At 39.4% G+C, this 23367-nt stretch overlaps 3 protein-coding genes across 11 annotated transcripts in view; 1 reads left to right on the top strand and 2 right to left on the bottom strand.

Annotated features, from left to right (window-relative positions):
- Plc21C (Phospholipase C at 21C) overlaps window positions 1–23367 on the top strand; it is a 318758-nt gene that overhangs the window by 137327 nt on the left and 158064 nt on the right. The window lies entirely within an intron of this gene.
- On the bottom strand, window positions 5436–8945 carry LOC137240080 (lectizyme-like). The gene is made up of 2 exons (XM_067765993.1): window positions 8898–8945; window positions 5436–6399 (listed from the first exon to the last, which is right to left on the bottom strand). The coding sequence occupies exons 1-2, from the start codon at window positions 8943–8945 to the stop codon at window positions 5581–5583; spliced, it is 867 nt and encodes a 288-aa protein (XP_067622094.1). The 3' UTR covers window positions 5436–5580.
- Window positions 9143–10144, bottom strand: LOC137242488 (lectizyme-like). The gene has a single exon (XM_067769772.1). The coding sequence runs from the start codon at window positions 10103–10105 to the stop codon at window positions 9296–9298; it is 810 nt and encodes a 269-aa protein (XP_067625873.1). The 5' UTR covers window positions 10106–10144; the 3' UTR covers window positions 9143–9295.

Raw genomic sequence — 23367 nt, 5'->3', positions numbered from 1 at the left:
CTATCGTTCCTAATAGCCGGAGTTTTAGCTTGGCGAGCGCAGGGCACGAACATGTCATGTCATTACCTGGGCCTAATTTGAAAGCAAGTTACGCCATAACGCAGTGTCCAATAAGGATATCCAACATGATCCTACATTCAATTATTTTTAATATTAAGAGTATTCTTGCTGGTCTAAGTTGAAATATCTGCACATGATCTTGACACTTTGCAGGCCCGCGCATAGGTGCACGCCTTTCCTGCTTGATTGACCATATGCAACTCTCTCCTTCTCTTAATCTGCCCAATCGTACAAGTGGTGTAAGTGGTGGAGAGGGCGATAGACACCACGGCCACTTCAGTATTCTTTTTTATGCATAAAAGGCTCTCGATGATTTCTTCACTCTCTCATCCACAACATCTTACTGCCTAGAATGATTCCTAGATATTTTGTACAAGGTTTTTTGGCAGGGTAAACCATCCAGGCTTAGGCCGAGTTCAACTTGGGGCCTTATACCTCTTGTTAATGAGACCATATCCGTATTCTGCGCGAAGGCGGTCAATGCGACATTAGATGACCAGGCATGTATGTCCAAAACACCCGATCCATCAAAGAATTAATTGTTGGAAGGCATTTTCAAGTTATGACAACTGTAACGTCATCTTCGTACGCGGCCGGTTGATAACCAGCGAACACGGCAGTGTGATAATATCCCGCCTTGGGGCGGGCCTCATAGCACCCGCCTTGTGAAGTTATCTTCTTGCGATTTTGCATGCAGCCGATCCATCTGGTTGGGGCTGCATATACTTCAATGTAATTAAGATAATCCATGATCGCCCGTATACTCCTAAGGCATACTTCTTTTATTCCAAGGCTTTCCCTATTTTTGCAACCACCCTATGCAGTGCCGTGTCTACTGACTTGCCTTTGGGTTGGATATGCTTTTATCCATGGACATTAGGGTGGACAACAAAACACTTAGTTATAAGTTCCTGTAGAATTAATTTATGACAACAATATAAGGGACACGACCGTTCTATGGAATATCGTAACTTATTTAATAATTTGGGAAAAATTTAAACAACGTGACATCAGGACGGACAAGGCGAGAGCTGTTTCGATTATACCTTGTAAATCTCTTCAAAGCCTTTTCTCCCGGGAGTGGGAGTCGAACTCGCACTCATACAAACAGACAAAATTGGTTAATTCGTTGTAGTTCTATAAATCGAACGAAAACAGCAACAAAAACCAAAGTTTCTTTGAAAACCGCCGTACCAAGCATAGCTTTAACACATAATTGCATACGAAGTATGCAATGTGTAAAAGATTACAATATGCAAAAAAGAAGGCAATTGGGAAGAACTTTACAACAGGCATGACGTAGCTGAATGCGTTTACAACCATTTCAACTATCGTAGGAGTGCGAGTTCGACTCCGACTCCCGGGAGAAAAGGCTTTAAAGAGATTTACAAGGTATAATCGAAACAGCTGTCGCCTTGTCCGTCCTGATGTCACGTTGTTTAAATTTTTCCCAAATTATTAAATAAATTATAAAATTAAAAAAAATTGCTTCAAATAAATGTTTTCATACATTTAGAAAAGCAATATGGGCAATCCCCGATTATTAAAATCATACGAATATCGTAACTATGGCATATTTTCAATTTCTTTTCATTTTTAAGGAGGAATCAGAATTTCACATTAATACAAGCTATAAAAAATGTTGTAAAAAGAAACTTAAAAGAATTAAAACCACACCAGCACCAATCAGAGTTTCTTTGACAACCATTCCTTCATTACTGAATATTAAAAAAGCCGAAAATATTCATAGTGCGCATTTCTGTGAAAAGATCAAGCCTGTACCTGGAATATGTAAATTTCACGTGATAAAGGCTTTAGATAACCTCAGAATCGATTATTCTTCCTAACATATGAGTGAATATAAAATTAAAACGTAAATTCGTACGTAGACCTCTAAAAAACTATTGCCCCGAACACTGAGAGAAATGCCTTAGAAGCTGTTTCAATGGCAACATATTTAACGCGAGACCATTTGATGCATAATGCGCATGCATCAACTCCTTTGCAGAATATGGTCTGACGAGTGCATGTCCGCCGACTAGAACCTAAATATTTGCAAATGTTTAAACCTTTGTTATTAAATAATTTCATGAACACTCAAACAAATTTTACCATATTTGAGTAGGCTTTTGTCGAAGTTTATTTATTTATTCATTAAAAATTAGCCTAAGGCTAATTCAATTAATTTCTATACAATTATTATTTCTTATTACTTTTAACAGCCAGCTGTATATAAAATTTAAGGTTAATTACTTATAACTAAAATAAATAGATTTATTAAATATTATTTTATATCACATTAATCATCAGCCATTGCATTAGCATCTAACCAGAGACCTATCTTTTCCCTAAACAATCCAACTGTTCTTACATTTTTTATTTCATCTGGGACGGAATTATAATTGCTAATCCATTATTAAGTACTGATTTTAAGCCCTTAGTTGTACGTACAGGCTCCAAGTGAAACTGATTTGCCTGTCTAGTTAGGTACTGATTGTAGGTGTCTAATCTTCCACAGCCGTAACAAAATACCCGTCGCACTGGGTTTGTGCAGTCTTGGTACCTATGCCCCCTATCGTCACAATTCCAACACTTGAGGTTTTCCGTGGACACTTCGGCGATGGCTGCATGTTCCGTAAGGTCCTGGTCATAAGTTCCTTCCGTTAGGCCATGGTGTCGCCAAAACCAAGCTTCCGCGTTATCACTGAACAACATATGTACGTATCGGCATAATACAACGAAGTCCCCGTTCAAAGACTGCCGTATTAGAGCATTAACCCGATATATAAAGTCTTCGACAGACATTCCATTTGGTTTGCCTGTGAAACGCACATGCCAGTTAGAAATGAGGTTGGAAATTTTGTTAGCCTGTAGAGCGCTGGTCCGGGGTAGAGATCTTCTGTCACGGTACGGTCAGGTATGAGGCTCCTCCGGATCATTCAATGACATTTCCTGTGGCCACCTTGGGATGTCTTGATTCGATGGACGTTCGCGATTCCTTCCTAAATTTAAGTGCTCAAGTAGGGCGCTTAACTCATCTCCGATTTGAGCCGTCATTTGTTCGCGAAAGCCATTCAGGGATTCTTGAATTAAGCCCCGTACCATAGAGTCGTCTGCCGCGGTGACCTGCGTTTGAGCACTAGCTGTCGGTCTGGCGATTTGTCGCGGCGATCGGTTAAAATTTGGTCTGCCCAGATTTGCCGCCGCGTTTCTAGACGTTTGCGTTACCAAATGCGTGATTGGCCTGTTTCTAGCTACATAAATATTCTGTTTCTAGCTACCGCACCCCCTCTCGCGCGGAATGAAGCCGCCTCAGTCATACTAGACACGTTTAGGAAATCTGACACTGTAACTGGTTCTCTGCAGGTCGGACAAGAAGCATTGGTTTCTATCCACCTAACTATACATTGCCTGTGAAAATTGTGCTTGCACGGAGTCTCAACTCGGTCGTGTCGCACAGTATCGCTACAAATAGTGCAGATTAGTTCCTCCTCTGCATTTGTGAGATTCAGATTTTCTGGACTATGACGAACTGCCATTGCCGAAAAAAATCTCAGATTTGTTGATTAAGGAACAAATTTGTAACGTCGATGTAAAATTCCGAAAATTATTTATTATTTATATCAATAACCTACACTTATTTGGGTTTCTTTCTAGAAACAATTTCAATAAAAAAATAGAAAACATTTTATTATTTCTCCACGTAAAGAAAATTCGAATTTATTTGTTTGACATAGTTGCTGCATTTGAGGACTTACATGGGGCATTAAAACTGAAATCACTGCCGGTTGAATTCACCCCCGAAATGGTATGACAATCGATAACAAAAAAAACTACCTCTTCTGCAAATTCGAGTCTAGTTATGTGGCGAGAGTTTAGTTACCAACTAACTACATCTCCAACCACCTACACCCGTGTTGCATAAAAAAATGATGGGGTGAACAACGCGAGTAGTCTACCGAGGTACCCCAGTAGAGAAAATCTCGAGCGAAGTTTTACCAAAACTAAAAAAAATAAAAGTAAAGAATTTATGCATATCAATTTCTTCGGGTATGACTTCGACATAAGCCAATGTCATCAATCTCTCCGATAAAAGTGCAATTGGAATCTAACACATTCTGCTAAAGTATCTCCGGTTCACCTCCGAAATAATCCAGATCATGACACTCCAAGAAAGAATCTTTTGGCAGATGAGAAATTATCGAACAAAAATATATACAAAATTTTATGGAAACGTAACCTTCGTTGGCCCCACACTTGGACGCCATTTATGTAATGAACCAAGGTGGAAGTGGTTCATGGTTGAGTTCCTGAGGATCTATATTGGCGGAGACTCATCTAGGCCCACTTTCATCTTGGTTCATTACATGATGTACATCAGAGTTTCTTCTAATTAAAGATTCTAAATATTCAGGTAATAGGTCATTTTCAACTCTATAGATCAAAGTTAGTACATCTCTTTTCACTTCATTTTTTATAGATAAATATCCTAAATCTCTTAACATATTTTGAACACGTTCTGTATGACTTTTGTTCAACACTGCCCTCATACCTTTATTAAAATTTTTTTGCAACTTGGATATTGCTTGTTTACTTGCCATCAATAGTATTGTAGAACAATACCTTATATGAGGCACCAAAATCATTTTAAATAATGTAATGTTTCCTGCTTTCTTTTTCTCAATCTACGCAGCAAGTTGACTTTCTTTGCTATTTTGCCATTTATATATTCAACGTGTTCTTTGAAACTCAAACTATTATCTATAAGTACCCCTAGATACTTGAATCTTTGTACCCATTCCAGCTGTGACCCGAAAGTAAATATATAATATCCAATGGAGAAATAAACATCTGAAGGGTTAGAGGACTTGGAATTATTTTGAACTTTGCCTTCACCTGGAATATCCAACTGACTAACTGAAACAGCGCTATCTTAACAATCATATGATATTTAGAAATAATATATACGGAGTGTATTGAAAACTAAGTTTAGCTAATTCTAACGGGATTTGCCAATTTTTACGCATTTTTGAGGGTACTCGAATTAAATGTACTCAACAATGGAATTCAGCACGAGGAAATATATGTTAATAGATTTCACAACGAAGAGAAAAACCAACAGCTTTTTGTTTTTCAGACTTTATGGAGGCAAAACGTGCTTATCTATTTTGAAAGCCGAGTACAATAGTTGTTCCAATAAACCTTTCCACAGGATCGCCTGGGCAGATTTCCGCTTGTCGTATAGTGTTTACTTGTCTTCTATAATCGTCCCCGTCCTGTTAAAGAAATGTCTTTCAGCTAAATTCGCATGATCCGAGCAAGAACTATTATATTTCCCTATACACCAAAATAAGAATTTTTTTGAAAAATTTTCGATTATATTTTTTCCAATTATTATTAAGAAAATTATTAAGTAAAAAACTATTTATTAGTTATTATAGGAAGTTATATATATTTCATATTTTAAAGTTGTATGATAAAATGTATTGCTGATTAAATCTTTTACATAAGCCCAATCTTCTATGCAATCCATTTATAATACGCGCCAACACTAGTGTAAACCGATGGGTACTGGCTAGTGGTACATGGAGTGTAGCCCCACGATACAATTCCAACCAATTCTATACCTTCTTTGTTATAATGAACTAATGGACCACCGGAGTCTCCGTTACATGCGCCATCGGCTGTTCCAGCATTGTATGAACAGATATTCACATTCTCGATCGGAGCGGAGAACGGCAGGGCAGCTTTGCACTCCGTATAGTTTATTATGTTTTCATCCAATGTTTGAAGCTCATTGGGCAAAGTTCCGGAATTATCACGTCCCCAACCATAGAGCCTACCTTTGCCAGTATTGTTATATTTGCCAGATGGTAGCGATACTTTTCCAACAGCGGCAATGGCATCACGTGTGAGTGCAGTCAAGATGAAGCCATTTGGAATATGAATAAGTCCGATATCGTTTGGACCTTTACCGCGGTCAAATTCTTCGTGTACTATATATTGAGATATACTAGTGACATTTCGTATTTGCACATCAGATTCATTGTTACGGGAGTGTAGGCCAGCGATTATTTGGAAATTACTATAAAATAAACAATGACCAGGTGTGAGCACCCAATGCTCATCGATAATGGATCCAGCGTAGAAGTGCGGAAAATATTTTAGTGACACAATGTATGGGGCCTCTCCTTTACTTGCTTCGATACCATTAATGATGCGTCCTGTAAGGAAAGCTGGGTTCGATCCTATGTCCAGACTGGCACCCTTAACACTTGCAATAGCCAAAGCAAACGCAATGAATATATTCACGTTGCACCGACGGCTCGTTCTGATTTGCTGAAAGTTAAATTGTTCAGCGGTATTTATACAAAATATTTATTGCACGTTATGCTTATTAATTAGTACAACACATACTTAATAACCTATGTAAATGTGAATGTCAAGCAAGCCTATCAATACTAGCAATAATGATTTTATCAGTTTATATTGCTTACTTACTTAATTGGCGCTTAACCGTCTAAACGGTTATGGCCGTCCAACAAGGCGCGCCAGTCGCTCCTTCGCTGCGCCAACCGGCGCCAATTGGTCACACCAAGGGATTTAACTCGTTTTCCACCTGGTCCTTCCAACGGAGTGGGGGCCGCCCTCTACCTCTGCTTCCATGGGCGGGTTCCGATAGAAACACTTTCTTGGCCGGAGCATCATCTTTCATTCGCATAACATGGCCTAGCCAGCGAAGCTGCTGCGTTTTAATTCGCTGGACTATGTGGATTTCTGCGTATAGCTCGTACAGCTCATCATTAAATCTTCTTCGGTACTCGCCATCGCCAACGCGTAGAGGTCCATAAATCTTTCGAAGAACTTTTCTCTCGAACACTCCCAAAGCCGCTTCATCTGCTGTTGTCATGGTCCATGCTTCTGCCCCATATAGCAGGACGGGTACGATAAGTGACTTGTAGAGTATGATTTTCGTTCGCCGAGAGAGTCCAAAGTAGCATTTATTGGCAAGATTGATTCTTCGCTGGATTTCAGTGCTGATGTTGTTGCTAGTGTTGATGCTGGTTCCCAAATAAACGAAGTCTTTTACTATTTCGAAATTATGGCTGCCAACAGTAGCGTGGTTGCCAAAGCGCATATGCGCTGACTCTTTGTTCGATGACAGCAGGTACTTCGGTTTGTCCTCATTCACCATCAAACCCATCTTTACCGCTTCTTTTTCCAGTTTGGAGTAAGCAGAACTAACGGCGCGGGTGTTTAGGCCGATGATATCAATGTCATCAGCATATGCCAGTAATTGCACGCTTTTATAGTATATTGTTCCAGTGCGGTTAAGTTCTGCAGCTAGTATAATTTGCTCCAGCATCAAATTAAAGAAATCGCACGATAGGGGGTCACCCTGTCTGAAACCTCATTTAGTTTCGAACGGCTCGGAGAGGTCCTTCCAAATTCAGACTGAGCTGATGGTGTTGCTCAACGTCATTTTGCACAGCCGTATAAGTTTTGCGGGGAAACCAAATTCAGACATAGCGGCATATAGGCAGCTCCTTTTCATGCTGTCGAAGGCGGCTTTAAAGTCGACGAAGAGGTGATGTGTGTCGATTCTCTTTTCACGGGTTTTTTCCAAGATTGGGCGCATTGTGAAAATCTGGTCGATGGTAGATTTACCAGGTCTGAAGCCGCACTGATAAGGTCCAATCAGCCGGTTCACGGTGGGCTTCAATCTTTCGCACAATACACTTGAAAGGACATTATATGCGATATTAAGAAGGCTGATTCCACGATAGTCGGTGCAAGCTTATCAATACTAGCAATAATGGTTTTATCAGTTTATATTGATTTTAATGATTTGTCAATATTTTATTGATTTGATGTTTTGAGTTTATGACCACTTGTAGTCAAATATAAGGTTGCCTTATACTTATGTTTTCATTAATGGCCACGGATTATAGATTATGGCCTATGATATATCAAAATAATTTAATACCAGCGACTCCTAAGAGGTCCCCTTTATATTTCAAGGCATTCTCTATTTTTATAACCACCCTATGCAGTGCCGTGTCTACCGACTTGCCTTTGGGGTAGACAGGCTTTTATCCATGGACATTAGGGTGGAAAACAATACAGTTCCTGTAGATTTAATTAATGACAACTATAATAAGGGACCCGACCATTCTATGGAATATCGAAACTATGACATATTTTCAACGTTTTCATTTCTAAGGAGGAATCAGAATTTCAAATTAATACAAACTAGAAAAAATGTTGTAAAAAGAAAATTAAAAAAATTAAAACCACACCAGCACCAATCAGAGTTTCTTTGACAACCATTCCTTCATTACTGAATATTAAAAAGCCGAAAATATTCATAGTGCTCATTTCTGGGAAAAGATCAAGCCTGTACCTGGAATATGTAAATTTCACGTGATAAAGGCTTTAGATAACCTCAGAATCGATTCTTCTTCCTAACATATGAGCAAATATAAAATTAAAATCTTAAATTCGTACGTACCCTCTACAAAAACTATTGTCCCGAACACTTAGAGAAATGCCTTAGAAGCTGTTCAATGCCAACATATTTAACGCGAGACCATTTGATGCATAATGCGCATGCATCAACTCCTTTGCAGAATATGGTCTGACGAGTGCATGTCCGGCGATTGGAACCTAAATATTTGCAACTGTTTAAACCTTTGTTATTAAATAGTTTCATAAACTCTTAAACAAATTTTATCAGATTGTAGTAGGCTTTTGTCGAAGTTTATCAACTACGTATCCAATGGTTATATAAACGTCTGGAGGGTTAGAGGACTTGGAATTTCGTACTTTGGCCTCACCTGGAATATCAAACTGACTAACTGAAAAAGCGTTATCTTAACAATCATATGATATTTACTAGAAATAACATATACGGAGTACTAAGTTTAGCTTATTCTAACGGCGTCTGCCAATTTTCACGCATTTTTGGGGGTACTCGAATTAAATGTATTCTGGACTAGGATTCAGCACGTGGAAATATATTTTAAAAGATTTCACAAAGAAATCTTATTCGCAAAACTATTATATTTCTCTATACACCAAATTTATAATTTTTTTGAAAAATTTTAGATTTTATTTTTTCCAAATATTATTAAAGAGATTATTAAATAAAGAACTATTTATTAGTTATTCTAGGACGTTATATATATTTCATATATTAAAGTTGTATGATAAAATGTATTGCTGATTAAATCTTTTACATAAGCCCAATCTTCTCTGCAATCCATTTATAATACGCGCCAACACTAGTGTAAACCGATGGGTACTGGCTAGTGGTACATGGAGTGTAGCCCCACGATACAATTCCAACCAATTCTATACCTTCTTTGTTATAATGAACTAATGGACCACCGGAGTCTCCGTTACATGCGCCATCGGCTGTTCCAGCATTGTATGAACAGATATTCACATTCTCGATCGGAGCGGAGAACGGCAGGGCAGCTTTGCACTCCGTATAGTTTATTATGTTTACATCCAATGTTTGAAGCTCATTGGGCAAAGTTCCGGAATTATCACGTCCCCAACCATAGAGCCTACCTTTTCCAGTATTGTTATATTTGCCAGATGGTAGCGATACTTTTCCAACAGCGGCAACGGCATCACGTGTGAGTGCAGTCAAGTTGAAGCCATTTGGAATATGAATAAGTCCGATGTCGTTTGGGCCTACACCGCCGTCAAATCCTTCGTGTACAATATATTGAGATTTACTAGTGACATTTCGTATTTGCACATCAGATTCGTTGTTACGGGAATGTAGACCAGCGATTATTTGGAAATTACTATAAAACAAACAATGACCAGCTGTGAGAACCCAATTCTCATCGATGATGGAACCAGCGCAGAAGTGCGAAAAAGATTTTAGTGACACAATGTATGGTGCCTCTCCTTTACTTGCTTCGATACCATTAATGATGCGTCCTGTAAGGAAAGCTGGGTGCGATCCTATGTCCAGACTGGCACCCTTAACACTTGCAGTAGCCAAAGCAAAGGCAATGAATATATTCATGTTGCACCGACGGATCGTTCTGATTTGCTGAAAGTTAAATTGTTCAGCGGTATTTATACAAGATATTTATTGCGCACTATGCTATCTATTTTAAAATTTGCTTTTTAACCATGTCAAAAACCTTGCAATGTAAGACACTGCAATTAATTTCGTTTTATGTCGATGGGTATTTAATTGCATTTAAATTAATTAGAACAATACATACTTAATAACCTAAATGTGAATGTCAAGCAAGCTTATCAATACTTGCAATTTTGATTTTATCAAATTATATTGATTTCAACGATTTGTTAATATTTTATTGATTTGATGTTTTGAGGTTATGACCACTTGTAGTCAAATATAAGGTTGTCTTATACTTATGTTTTCATTAATGACCACGGCTTATAGATTATGGCCTATGATATATCAAAATAATTTAATACAAGCGACTGCAAGGAACAATTATTTAGTAGCATTCCATGAAAATAAATGGAGATAGTGCTTTGCACACAGAGTAACATTGATTGGATAACGGGGCGTTGTACAGGTATAAAGGAACGAAGGTAGATATAGACTTCAATATGCATATACAGATGGTTCCAAAGTAGTGGAAGGAGTAGGGTCTGCGGTATACTGTGCTGATCCGGAAGTAACCAAAGCAGTAGAAACCCTGGAAGAAAATAGCCCAAGCTGCAATCGTGCTAACTTTTATATTGACAGTCAAGCAGCAATTAAGGCAATAACCTCGCATAGCACAGCATCTAAATGCGTGTTAGAGTGTAAGCAGTCCCTGGAGAGAATCGGGGCAGGGAGAAGCATACATCTATATTGGGTCCCAGGTCATATGGGAATAGATGGGAATGAAAAAGCGGATGAACTAGCTAAAAAGGACGCATCCCTTGAAGCTTGCTCCGTAGACATCCCAATTAGACTGGGCGAAATTAAGCGAAGGCGAGAGGGGCACATGATCGACCAAGCAGAAAAGACGTGGGTTCAAGCGCGGGGCTGTAAAGTGTGGAAGATTATGTGCAGGTCTTACAACCTTAGACTAACAAAGTTGTTTCTATCATTAAAAATAGAGGACTGTAGACTCATGACGGGTATTCTGACTGGAACCTGCCTTCTGGCATCACATGCTTTTAAATTAGGCTTGGTCAGTGATAGCAGATGTAGGAAGTGCGGGCTAAAGGAGGAAACGATCGAGCACGTTCTGTGCTCTTGCCCTGCGCTTGCCAGGCTAAGACTCCAGCTATTAGGAGTGATACAGCTGTCAGATCTAGAAGCAGCAAGTGGCTTAAGTCCTAGGAAGCTTCTAGTATTTGCCAAGAGGACGGAGTTATTTTATAAAATAGGTCCTGGTTTTTGATAGGGTTTTTCAGTTTGGTCGTTATAACAAACTTCTGGTAACACTACGGACTTATTCAGTCTATGTGAGGTCCTCATGGGCCAGCCAGTTCAACCTAACCTAACCTATAACAATAAAATTACTGAAAGCACAAATATTTTCATATAAAAATAAAAATAAAGTTTTTATGCAGCCTTGATTTGCATTTGTAAAAATTGAACTTAACAATAATCCTATAAATCACAAACATGCATACATTCCCGCTTATTTATAACAAAAAACACACACTGTGAAAAACCTCTATTGAATCCTGCTTTAGCTAGTACTCAATAACCGCTTGATCCGTTTTAAAATTTTTTTCTCTCGTTTGCGCAACCGGAATTTTGTCAGAAAAAAGTCCTCAGTGTAATAATATTTTGCCTCATAGAATTTTAGCTGGAATACAACCTGAAGTTGTTTTAATAGCCAAAGTTGAATTTGAGGCTGTAAACTATATATGGCAGAAGGTGTGAAAAAAAGGATGAACAAAGATCTTGCAGCAACAATTCTAAAGAGAAAATACAAATACGATGATACCAGCGGAATTACCATTTGATTTTAAGCGGTTTCAGTTCCCCAAACGCCTGACATTTGCAATGACTACTAAGTGCAAGTACTCAAGTACTTCAAATCTAAGTACTACAGTACTTGGACTTCGAATCCGAACGTACAAGTAGATATACTTACGAAATTCTTGCAAGTACACGAAAGTACTTTTTCTGATAAAATATGTTAGTTTGATTCATAAAAGGAAAATCAAAATATGAGTAAAATTCATATTAGAAAGCAACAAGAAGTAAAACAACATATTAAATAAGTATAAATTGTATTTGGCGGCCACCGTGGTGTGATGGTAGCGTGCACCGCCTGCCACACCGTATGCCCTGGGTTCGCACCCCGGGAAAAGCAACATCAAGATTTTAGAAACAAGTTTTTCAATTAGAAGAAAATTTTTCTAAGCGGGGTCCCCCCTTGGCAGTGTTTGGCAAGCGCTCCGGGTGTATTTCTGCCATGAAAAGCTCTCAGTGAAAAGTCACCTGCCTTGCAGATGCCGTTCGGCGTCGGCATAAAACATGTAGGTCCCGTCCGGCCAATTTGTAGGGAAAATCAAGAGGAGCACGACGCAAATTGGAAAAGAAGCTCGGCCTTAGATCTCTTCGGAGGTTATCGCGCCTTACATTTATTTTATTTTTATTTATAAATTGTACACAGCTAGCAATATTAACGTATCTTTGTGTTTGCCTTCATTTGTACTAGCTTTTCAAAGAAAAAGTCCGACATTTATTGCCTTCTAGGGCTATAAACAATGCCTGCTAAAAAAAAATAAACGATCTACTGGGCCGGAGGAAGCTAAAGGCGTATTCATTTTGAGTGATAGGTCCTTCATAAGAGGATAACTCTGAAGCATATTGAAGTCTGTTGATGTATCATTAAAATACCTGTGAAACTCTTCTTCTTCTTTAGTCAAAGTAAGGTGATCGTAAGGGTGCTCGTTGATCCGCTTCAAAACCGTTCAATACTTATCAAAGTACAATTACTTTAATTGTACTTCAACAATTCAAGTACTTCGATAATTATACTTGTACTAATTTTTCGAAGTACTGAGGAAATCGAGGAAAATAGATATTGTAACGAATTTACTGCAATTCCCCTTATTTGCAATCTTCTGCTAACGTTCGTATCGCTAAACTGTTGAATAAATAACTCCAATATTGAATCACGGAAAATGGCCTTTATTAAAGTACTTCACAATAACACTTATACTTTGCAACGAATAAATAAAAAAAAAAAAATAAAAGTAAGGCGCGATAACCTCCGAAGAGATATAAGGCCGAGCTTCTCTTCCAATTTGCGTCGTGCTCCTCTTGATTTTCCCTACAAATTGGCCGGACGGGACCTACATGTTTTATGCCGACTCCGAACGGTATCTGCAAGGCAGATGATGAGTTTTCACTGAGAGCTTTTCATGGCAGAAATACACTCGGAGCGCTTGCCAAACACTGCCGAGAGGGGACCCCGTTTAGAAAAATTTTCTTGTAATTGAAAAACTTATTTCTAAAATTTTGATGTTGCTTTTCCCGGGGTGCGAACCCAGGGCATACGGTGTGGCAGGCGGAGCACGCTACCATCACACCACGGTTGCAACGAATAGCTTGCTTAATTAAACCGAACTGATTGATAGCTCAAATGAAATTGATTTCTCGCCTCTACTGTTGTCGCCGTTTTATACTGTCTGAATTCCTAGTTGCATACTTCTAGGCTTTTTCCAATTCCTGAACTTACTAGTTAGTTTAGCTACAACTCAGATGTATAACTTTTATAGCTTCTCTCATACCCCATGCGCTTGTATGTGTGAGCGACACTTCCGCAATTATAATTGCGTACCTTTTGTAGCATCTCAGATAATATATCTGCATGTGTTTGTGCATCTCTTCTCCGCTGCGTGTACGTACATATGTGTAGACATAATGATTGAATTATTGATGTGCATTACGTCACTGCTTAGCATCGGCCTAGAGATGGCAGTGCCCCTTAGTGTTGCTAATATTCGTAACACTGCCCTTCACCTAAGTCTTATCGTCCCGATCAGACAAATCTCTCGATCTAAACGCTGCCAGCCTTTCCAAATGGACCACTTTCATTTTGGTTCGTGGTTTACCGATGGTTTGTATGCGGTACACTACATCGTTGATCCGTGTTACAACTTTGTATGGGCCTTTCCAATTGCACTGCAATTTCGGGGACAAACCTTTTTTACGTTGTGGGTTGTATAACAGCACCAAATCTCCTTCCTGAAAACTTTCCGAATTAATTGATTTATCGTATCTGGCTTTCATCTTGTCACTCATAATTTTTGTTCGTTGCCTTATCAGATCATGTAGTGGATCACCAGTGGATTTCTTGACACTTCTCTCCGCATCGGCATCTATCCCAAACTTCAAATCAGCTGGCAGTCTAAGGTCATTGCCAAAAATTATTTTTTGCAGGGGTTTGGCCCGTTGTCTCATGCACTGTTGATCAGTAAGCCATCAAGAATAATGGTATGCGGGTATCCCACTCTTTATGGAACTTGTCCACTACTTTCCTTAAGTGCTCCTCCAATGTTCTATTGAATCGTTCCACCATACCATCGGTCTGGGGATGCAATGCAGTTGTCTGTGTTTTTCGAATGCCCAATGATTTACATATTTCCTGGAATACAGCTGATTCGAAATTCCTGCCTTGGTCAGAATGTAACTCCATTGGTACACCATACCTTGTAATCCAATTGTTTATAAACACTTCTGCTACAGTTTCCGCTTCTTGATTTGGGATTGGGTATACCTCTGGCCATTTGCTGAAATAATCCATAACCACCAGTACATAGTTGTTTCCGCAGTTGCTAGTAGGAAATGGACCTGCGACATCCATAGCGATCCTTTCAAATGGCGCACCTGAGTTATATTGCTTCATCTGGCCATGACTTTGGGTTTTGGGCCCTTTCGCTCTGCTGCAAATCTCGCAGTTCGCAATCCACTCAGTGACCGACTGACGGCAACCAACCCAATAGAATCTCTGTTTAATCTTCTCGAGCGTCTTCGTGATTCCAAGATGACCTCCGCTTGGACCATTATGCAGCTCGGTGAGCTCGTCAGGAATCCTCTTTCTGGGAACAACTATCAGTTTTTTTCTCTTTGACCATCCTCACTCTCCCATACTCGACGCAACTAACGGGATATCAACTCTAAACTGTTCCACTGTGCCCAATATGACTTCGCAATGTGACTCTCTGCTACATCTCCTCTCTGCTTGGTCTTTCGTTTCGTTCGAGCCCTTGCATAACATGTGGGAGATCTGTATCTTCTAGCTGACACTTTCTTAGTTGTTCCTTGTCTCTTTCATCCGTACACGTTATAGTCATTAGCCGGACATCTATAATGTCTTCTTTAGCCTCGGCTTTTGAACAGTGCTTGCATTCCAAACTACATGGTCTTCGTGACATTGCATCGGCATTTTCATGGGTACTGCCTTTTCGATGCTCAATGGAAAAGGCATAGCTTTGTAGTCGCTCGATCCACCGCGCCAATTATCCTTCCGGATTACGGAACTGCAGAAGCCATTTCAACGCTGCGTGATCTGTCCTGACACGGAATCGCTGGCCGTAGAGGTACTTGTGAAAATGTTTAATGCACTCTACCAATGTCAACAGCTCTCTCCACGTAATGAAGTAGTTCCTCTCTGGTTTTCCGATCGAACGGCTGTAATATGCAACTACCTTCTCCTGTCCATCGACCAGTTGTGATAAAACGCCTCCTATAGCATATCCACTCGCATCTGTACCTAGAATAAATGTTGCTCCTGGAATCGGATATGCTAACATTGGGGCAATGCACAAACGCTCCTTCAATATTTGGAAAGCCACTTCTTGCTCCTTCTTCCATTAAAAAGCTTTATTTTTTCTTGTAAGCTCATGGAGGCTATGGGCTACGCTGGAAAAATTTGGTACAAATCGGCGGTAATATGTGCACAGCCCAAGGAAACTTCTCAATTCATGTAGGTTCTGTGGTCTTGGCCAATCCTTTACAGCCTCTATATTTTCGTTCGCAGTGCAGATGCCTTCTGTCGTTACCTTTTGACCAAAATAATTTACTTCCTTTTTAAACAGCGCACACTTTTTGGGACTTAACTTCAGACCAGCGCCAGCTATTCTCTGGAAACCTTCCTCCAAGTTCTTAGGATGTTCATCAAAGTTCTTGCCAAATACGATGATGTCGTCCAGGTACACCAAACATGTTTTCCAATGTAGTCCTTTCAGTACCTGGTCCATGAGTCTCTCAAAAGTAGCTGGTGCATTACAAAGTCCAAAAGGCATCACTGTAAATTGTCAAAGACCATCACCGACACTGCAGGCTGTTTTCTCTTTATCTTCCTCCTTCACCTCAACTTGCTAGTAGCCGCTTTTCAAGTCCAGTGTGGAAAACCATGTCGTACCAGATAGCGAGTCCAGAGTGTCGTCAATTCTTGGCAATGGGTAACTATCCTTTTTCGTAACGTCAATCAACTTCCGGTAGTCCACGCAAAACCTCATTTTTCCATCCTTATTCTTTACAAGTACTACCGGTGAGCTCCATGGACTAGCTGATGGTTTGATGACGCCGCTGTCGCTCATTTCTTTTATGATTTGACTCACAACTTCCCGCTTCACCAGTGGAACACTACGTGGAGCTTGACGGATCGGCCTCGCATCTCCAGTGTAAATTTGAAGTTTCACGACATTGGTGCGGCCTGGTTTAGAACCATCCTGGTCAAATATGTTCGACTACTTTAGGAGCAGTTGTTTTGCCTTACTCTGATAGGCTTCCTCTAGCCCTTGCGTCCATGCCGTGATGTCATTTGAAAGATCAGTATTATTAGATGAAACGTGTTCCTGGAGCTGTTTACAGTTAATAAATACTTCAGCCTCTTGGCATCTTCCCAAAATAGCTCCATTGGTCAGCTTTAGTGGTGACTTGAACTCATTCAGTACTCTTACTGGAATACGTCCATCGTGGCTGTCCGTAATCTTGCTCCAAGCAATGATCTTATCTTCTTGTTGACTAAATCTGATCGAATGATGGAATAGGATGCACCCGTATCTACAGTCAGTAAACGTTCCTTTCGATTCACATGTCCTCCGACAGTAAGATTGCTTGACCTTCTTCCAATTTGCGAGATAGAGATTATGGGGCATTCAATTGAGGGAGCCAGCTGTCGCCCCTTGTGGCTGACTCGCATTAACGATTGAGTGGATTTGGAGATTTGCTCGTCTCTTTCAGCTCTGCGTTTACGGTCAGCCACATTGCTGGAATTGTTAGGATTGGTACTGCAATAACGTGCAATGTGCCCTTGCTTCCCACATTTAAAGCATTTGCCGGCACCATCGTTTTTCTGCTGCGTTCCTTCTAATGCTTCCAAAACTGTATCTACCCAGTCTGGCCTTTCCACTTCCACGCGACGAGCTTTGTATGCGGGCTTACTCAAAAGTGACGCTGTTTCCTGAGTCAGTGCGTGGGATACCGTTTCTGCGAATGTGGGTTTTGGGTTTGCATATGTCGCTCGCTTCGTTTCGACGTCCCGTATACCATTTATAAATTTCTGGATTTTTACCCCCTCGGTCTATTCCACGGGTGCGTCCGAATTTGCCAAATGCGCCAACCTTTCAACATCCGAAGCAAACTCTTGCAAAGTCTCATTAGCTTCTTGGTAACGGTTTTGCAATTCTATTTGAAATATCTGTTTCCTATTTTCGCTTCCGTATCGCCGTTCTACAGCAGCCATCAATGCGTCATAACTGTTCCGTTCGTACTCTGGAATAGTCTGTAAGATTTCGGCAGCTGGTCCTTTCAATGCTACGAAGAGTGCAGCAACTTTATCTTCAGCATTCCAGTTGTTCACTGCTGCGGTCTTCTCAAATTGTAGCTTAAAGACCTGGAAGGGAACAGAACCGTCAAAAGATGGTGTTCTTACCTTTGGATTGCTTGCTGAAACAGCTGGGCGATTTAATTGCAACTGCTCCATACGACCCTTCAAATCATCGACTTCTGCTTGAAATTGAGCGATTTTTGCAACCTGCGCTTCCAGTTTTGATGATACCCTTGCTTCCTGTTCTAACAATTGTGAAGATATGCGAGATTCTTGTGCTTTCAACTGCTCAGCCATATATGTCTTCTGTTCTTCTAACTGTGTTGGGATGACATGTTGGTGGATATTTGTGATGACATTTCGGACATTTGTGCCGATATTGCAGTCAAAATCATGTTCAAGTCTGTGCTCGTAATTGTCTGCGTAACTGTCTTCCATTTTTGTTGTTTCCTCGCCATCAAGATGGAAGTCATACTCTTCCACGTCAATTCCTTCTAATTCCATTGCCTGTCGTAGTCGTTCCTGAAGTTCTAGTTTATTGCCGGTTGTATTCAATCTACGGGTCTCCAACTCCTTCAGTTGCTGGATCTTCAATTCACTTAACTTTGGCATGTCCGAGTTGTATTCGAAATCTTCGGAATTTATTCTTCTGACACTAATTGTAACGAACTTACTGCAATTCCCCTTATTTGCAATCTTCTGCCAACGTTCGTATCGCTAAACTGTTGAATAAATAACTCCAATATTGAATAATGGAAAATGGCCTTTATTAAAGTACTTCACAATAACACTTACACTTTGCAACGAATAAATAAAAAAATTAAATAAATGTAAGGCGCGATAACCTCCGAAGGGATCTAAGGCCGCGCTCCTCTTCCAATTTGCGTTGTGCTCCTCTTGATTTTCCCTACAAATTGGCCGCACGGGACCTACATGTTTTATGCCGACTCCGAACGGCATCTGCAAGGCAGATGATGAGTTTTCACTGAGAGCTTTTCATGGCAGAAATACACTCGGAGCGCTTTCCAAACACTGCCGAGGGGCGACCCCGCTTAGAAAAATTTTCTTCTAATTGAAAAACTTTATTTCTAAAATTTTGATGTTGCTTTGCCCGGGGTGCGAACCCAGGGCATACGGTGTGATAGGCGGAGCACGCTACCATCACACCACGGTTGCAGCGAATAGCTTGCTTAATTAAACCAAACTGATTGATAGCTCAAATGAAACTGATTTCTCGCCTCTACTGTTGTCGCCTTTTTATACTGTCTGATTCCCTAGTTGCATACTTCTAGGCTTTTCCAATTCCAGAACTTACTAGTTAGTTCAGCTACAACTGCAGATGTATAACTTTTATAGCTTCTCTCATACCCCATGCGCTTGTATGTGTGAGCGGCACTTCCACAATTATAATTGCATACCTTTAGGAGCATCTCAGATAATATATCTGCATGTGTTTGTGCATCTCTTCTCCGCTGCGTGTACGTACATATGTGTAGACATAATGATTGAATTATTGATGTGCATTACGTCACTGCTTAGCATCGGCCTAGAGATGGCAGTGCCCTTAGTGTTGTTAATATTCGTAACAATATTAAGGGAGGGGAAAAGGGTATATGATATTACGACACAGAAATCCTTCCCCAAATCTGAAGAATTAAAAATATCTTTTCATTGGTTATGGGGATAATATTCTTAAAAATGGAGAAAGTTTTATAAGAAACAAATAAACTAAATTGTGTATCTGCCACGGCGGTGGACTTCTGGTCTAGGTGCTCAACTTTACAGACGAGTGCTCTTGTTCACTCAGCTAACTCTTACATTTAATTATTGTGACAAATATTCAGTCAAGTATTTCAAATCAAATTAATTGAAGAAAAGCTTTCTCTCCAATTAATGAAATCAAACATTTATACAAAAATTAGAAACTCTTACTTCAAACTTTCCTCAATCAGGGCCGGTGGAAGAAGAAATAATAGAAGGTGAACAGTGCGTGTAAGAGCAGGAGGCAGATGGAGAGAAATCGGCAGAGGGAAGTGAACCCAGACAAAAAAGCTGTGGTGTATTCCTCATTTAACGACTACTGCGCTATTTTTATTATTAAACGGTTTTATGTAGCTTGACTTGTCTGGCTGGCTGGCGGCACGAATTTTGTAATTGAAATTTTAGTAACTTCCTCATAAGCTACAAGCATGAAACTTGGAATATAGTTCAGAACCCGATGACAATGCAATAATAAGAAAAACTCCGACAGGTGGCGCATGGATAGAAATATTACAAAAAATCGTATTTGTGGTCCGATTTGGCTCATGCTTGGAACACATAATACATGCAAGAATAGAAATCGACATGTGAGAAAAAATCGCCGCTAGGTGGCGCATGGATCGAGATATTCTCAAAAATCGTATTTATGGTCCGATTTGGCTCATATTTGGAACACATAATACATGCAAGAATAAAAAGCGACCTATGAAAAAAATCGCCGCTAAGTGGCGCATGGATCGAGATATTCACAAAAATCGTATTTGTGGTTCGATTTGGCTCATATTTGGAACACATAATACATGCAAGAATAAAAAGCGACCTATGAAAAAAATCGCCGCTAGGTCGCGCATGGATCGAGATATTCACAAAAATCGTATTTGTGGTCCGATTTGGCTCATATTTTGAACACACAATACATGCAAGAATAAAAAGCGACCTATGAAAAAATCGCCGCTAGGTGGCGCATGGATCGAGATATTCACAAAAATCGTATTTGTGGTCCGATTTGGCTCATGCTTGGAACACGTAATACATACAAGAATAGAAAGCGACCTATCAAAAAAATCGCCGCTAGGTGACGCAAGGATCGAGATATTCACAAAAATCGTATTTGTAGTCCGATTTGATTTGGTCCATATTTGGAACACATAATACATGAATAGAAAGCGACCTATGATGCCCGATTTGGCTCATTTTTGGAACAAATATTACATACAGTCCGGTAGAAATGGCACCAAAATATTTTGGAGTTGGAGGAGGGACAAGCATACGTGGCGCAGAGTCGAGTAAAGTCTTTGGAAGGATTATGTATTGAGGACTTAGGTTGTAAAAATTGTCAGGAAAGAGTCCTTGTAATAATGAGTCACTAAATGAACTAAATAGAATTGAGAAATAATAGGCAATTAATAAAGACTAAAAACTTGAAAATAAAATAATTAAAAAAAATTGTTTAAGTTAAACGGTTTTATTGAAAACAATACTTACATTAAGTAGTAATAATACTTAAAGATAGAAAATAATTAGGTAGGTCCTAGGTACTAGCCATCACACTCTTCATCATTCTATATCGTTGATCAGAAAATTAAATAAAAGCGTTGGACGCGTCAAATTTTTATTGATAGTCATATATAAGACCAACTGAACCTTAATCAGGATATGCTACGCCTCACATTTTTAGAAATTTTACGCGGCCAACGCATTTATTTAATTGTCTGGTCTACGCCCTAGATTGATGAGGAGTGTAATGGCTAGTACCTGGGACCTACCTAATTATTTTCTATCTTTAAGTATTATTACTACTTAATGAAAGTATTGTTTCAATAAAACCGTTTAACTTAAAAAATTTTTTTTAATTATTTTATTTAAACTACATTTATATTATTATTCAACGGTTTTATTTAGCTTGACTTGACAGGCAGGCCGCGTGCACGACCGTTATGAACGAATTTTGTAATTGAAATTTAAGTAACTTCCCGATAAGCTACAAGCTACCCTATGACAATGCAAGGGACCTATGAAAAAAATGGCCACTAGGTGGCGCAAGGATCGAGATATTCACAAAAATCGTATTTGTGGTCCGATTTGGCTCACGCTTGGAACACATAATACATGCAAGAATAGAAATCGACCTGTGAAAAAAAATTGCCGCTAGGTGGCGCATGGATCGAGATATTCACAAAAATCGTATTTGTGGTCCGATTTGGCTCATATTTGGAACACATAATACATGCAAGAATAAAAAGCGACCTATGAAAAAAATCGCCACTAAGTGGCGCATGGATCGAGATATTCACACAAATCGTATTTGTGGTCCGATTTGGCTCATGCTTGGAACACGTAATACATACAAGAATAGAAAGCGACCTATGAAAAATATCGCCGCTAAGTGGCGCATGGATCGAGTTATTCACAAAAATCGTATTTGTAGTCCGATTTGGCTCATATTTGGAACACATAATACATGCAAAAATAAAAAGCGACCTATGAAAAAAATCGCCGCTAGGTCGCGCATGGATCGAGATATTCACAAAAATTGTATTTGTGGTCCGATTTGGCTCATATTTGGAACACATAATACACGCAAGAATAAAAAGCGACCTATGAAAAAAATCGCCGCATGGATCGAGATATTCACAAAAATCGTATTTGTGGTCCGATTTGGCTCATGCTTGGAACACATAATACATGCAAGAATAGAAATCGACCTGTGAGAAAAAATCGCCGCTAGGTGGCGCATGGATCGAGATATTCTCAAAAATCGTATTTGTGGTCCGATTTGGCTCATATTTGGAACACATAATACATGCAAGAATAAAAAGCGACCTATGAAAAAAATCGCCGCTAAGTGGCGCATGGATCGAGATATTCACAAAAATCGTATTTGTGGTCCGATTTGGCTCATATTTGGAACACATAATACATGCAAGAATAAAAAGCGACCTATGAAAAAAATCGCCGCTAGGTCGCGCATGGATCGAGATATTCACAAAAATCGTATTTGTGGTCCGATTTGGCTCATATTTTGAACACACAATACATGCAAGAATAAAAAGCGACCTATGAAAAAAATCGCCGCTAGGTGGCGCATGGATCGAGATATTCACAAAAATCTTATTTGTGGTCCGATTTGGCTCATGCTTGGAACACGTAATACATCCAAGAATAGAAAGCGACCTATCAAAAAAATCGCCGCTAGGTGGCGCAAGGATCGAGATATTCACAAAAATCGTATTTGTAGTCCGATTTGATTTGGTCCATATTTGGAACACATAATACATGAATAGAAAGCGACCTATGATGCCCGATTTGGCTCATTTTTGGAACAAATATTACATACAGTCCGGTAGAAATGGCACCAAAATATTTTGGAGTTGGAGGAGGGACAAGCATACGTGGCGCAGAGTCGAGTAAAGTCTTTGGAAGGATTATGTATTGAGGACTTAGGTTGTAAAAATTGTCAGGAAAGAGTCCTTGTAATAATGAGTCACTAAATGAACTAAATACAATTGAGAAATAATAGGCAATTAATAAAGACTAAAAACTTGAAAATAAAATAATTAAAAAAAATTGTTTAAGTTAAACGGTTTTATTGAAAACAATACTTACATTAAGTAGTAATAATACTTAAAGATAGAAAATAATTAGGTAGGTCCTAGGTACTAGCCATCACACTCATCATCATTCTATATCGTTGATCAGAAAATTAAATAAAAGCGTTGGACGCGTCAAATTTTATTATATAAGACCAACTGAA

This window comes from Eurosta solidaginis, chromosome 2 (genome assembly GCF_040869045.1).
Source record: "Eurosta solidaginis isolate ZX-2024a chromosome 2, ASM4086904v1, whole genome shotgun sequence".
NCBI lineage: Eukaryota > Metazoa > Arthropoda > Insecta > Diptera > Tephritidae > Eurosta > Eurosta solidaginis.
This window is presented reverse-complemented; position numbering and strand designations above follow the sequence as displayed.

What these genes read in the sequence shown, in the direction of transcription:
- LOC137240080 (XM_067765993.1), bottom strand. Translation starts at nt 8,945, where the DNA reads ATGATTGTTAAGATAACGCTTTTTCAGTTAGTCAGTTTGATATTCCAG. An exon ending in TAGTCAGTTTGATATTCCAG is followed by an intron (nt 6,400 to 8,897) that starts GTGAGGCCAAAG and finishes TTTAACTTTCAG; the next exon opens with CAAATCAGAACGAGCCGTCG.
- LOC137242488 (XM_067769772.1), bottom strand. Translation starts at nt 10,105, where the DNA reads ATGAATATATTCATTGCCTTTGCTTTGGCTACTGCAAGTGTTAAGGGT.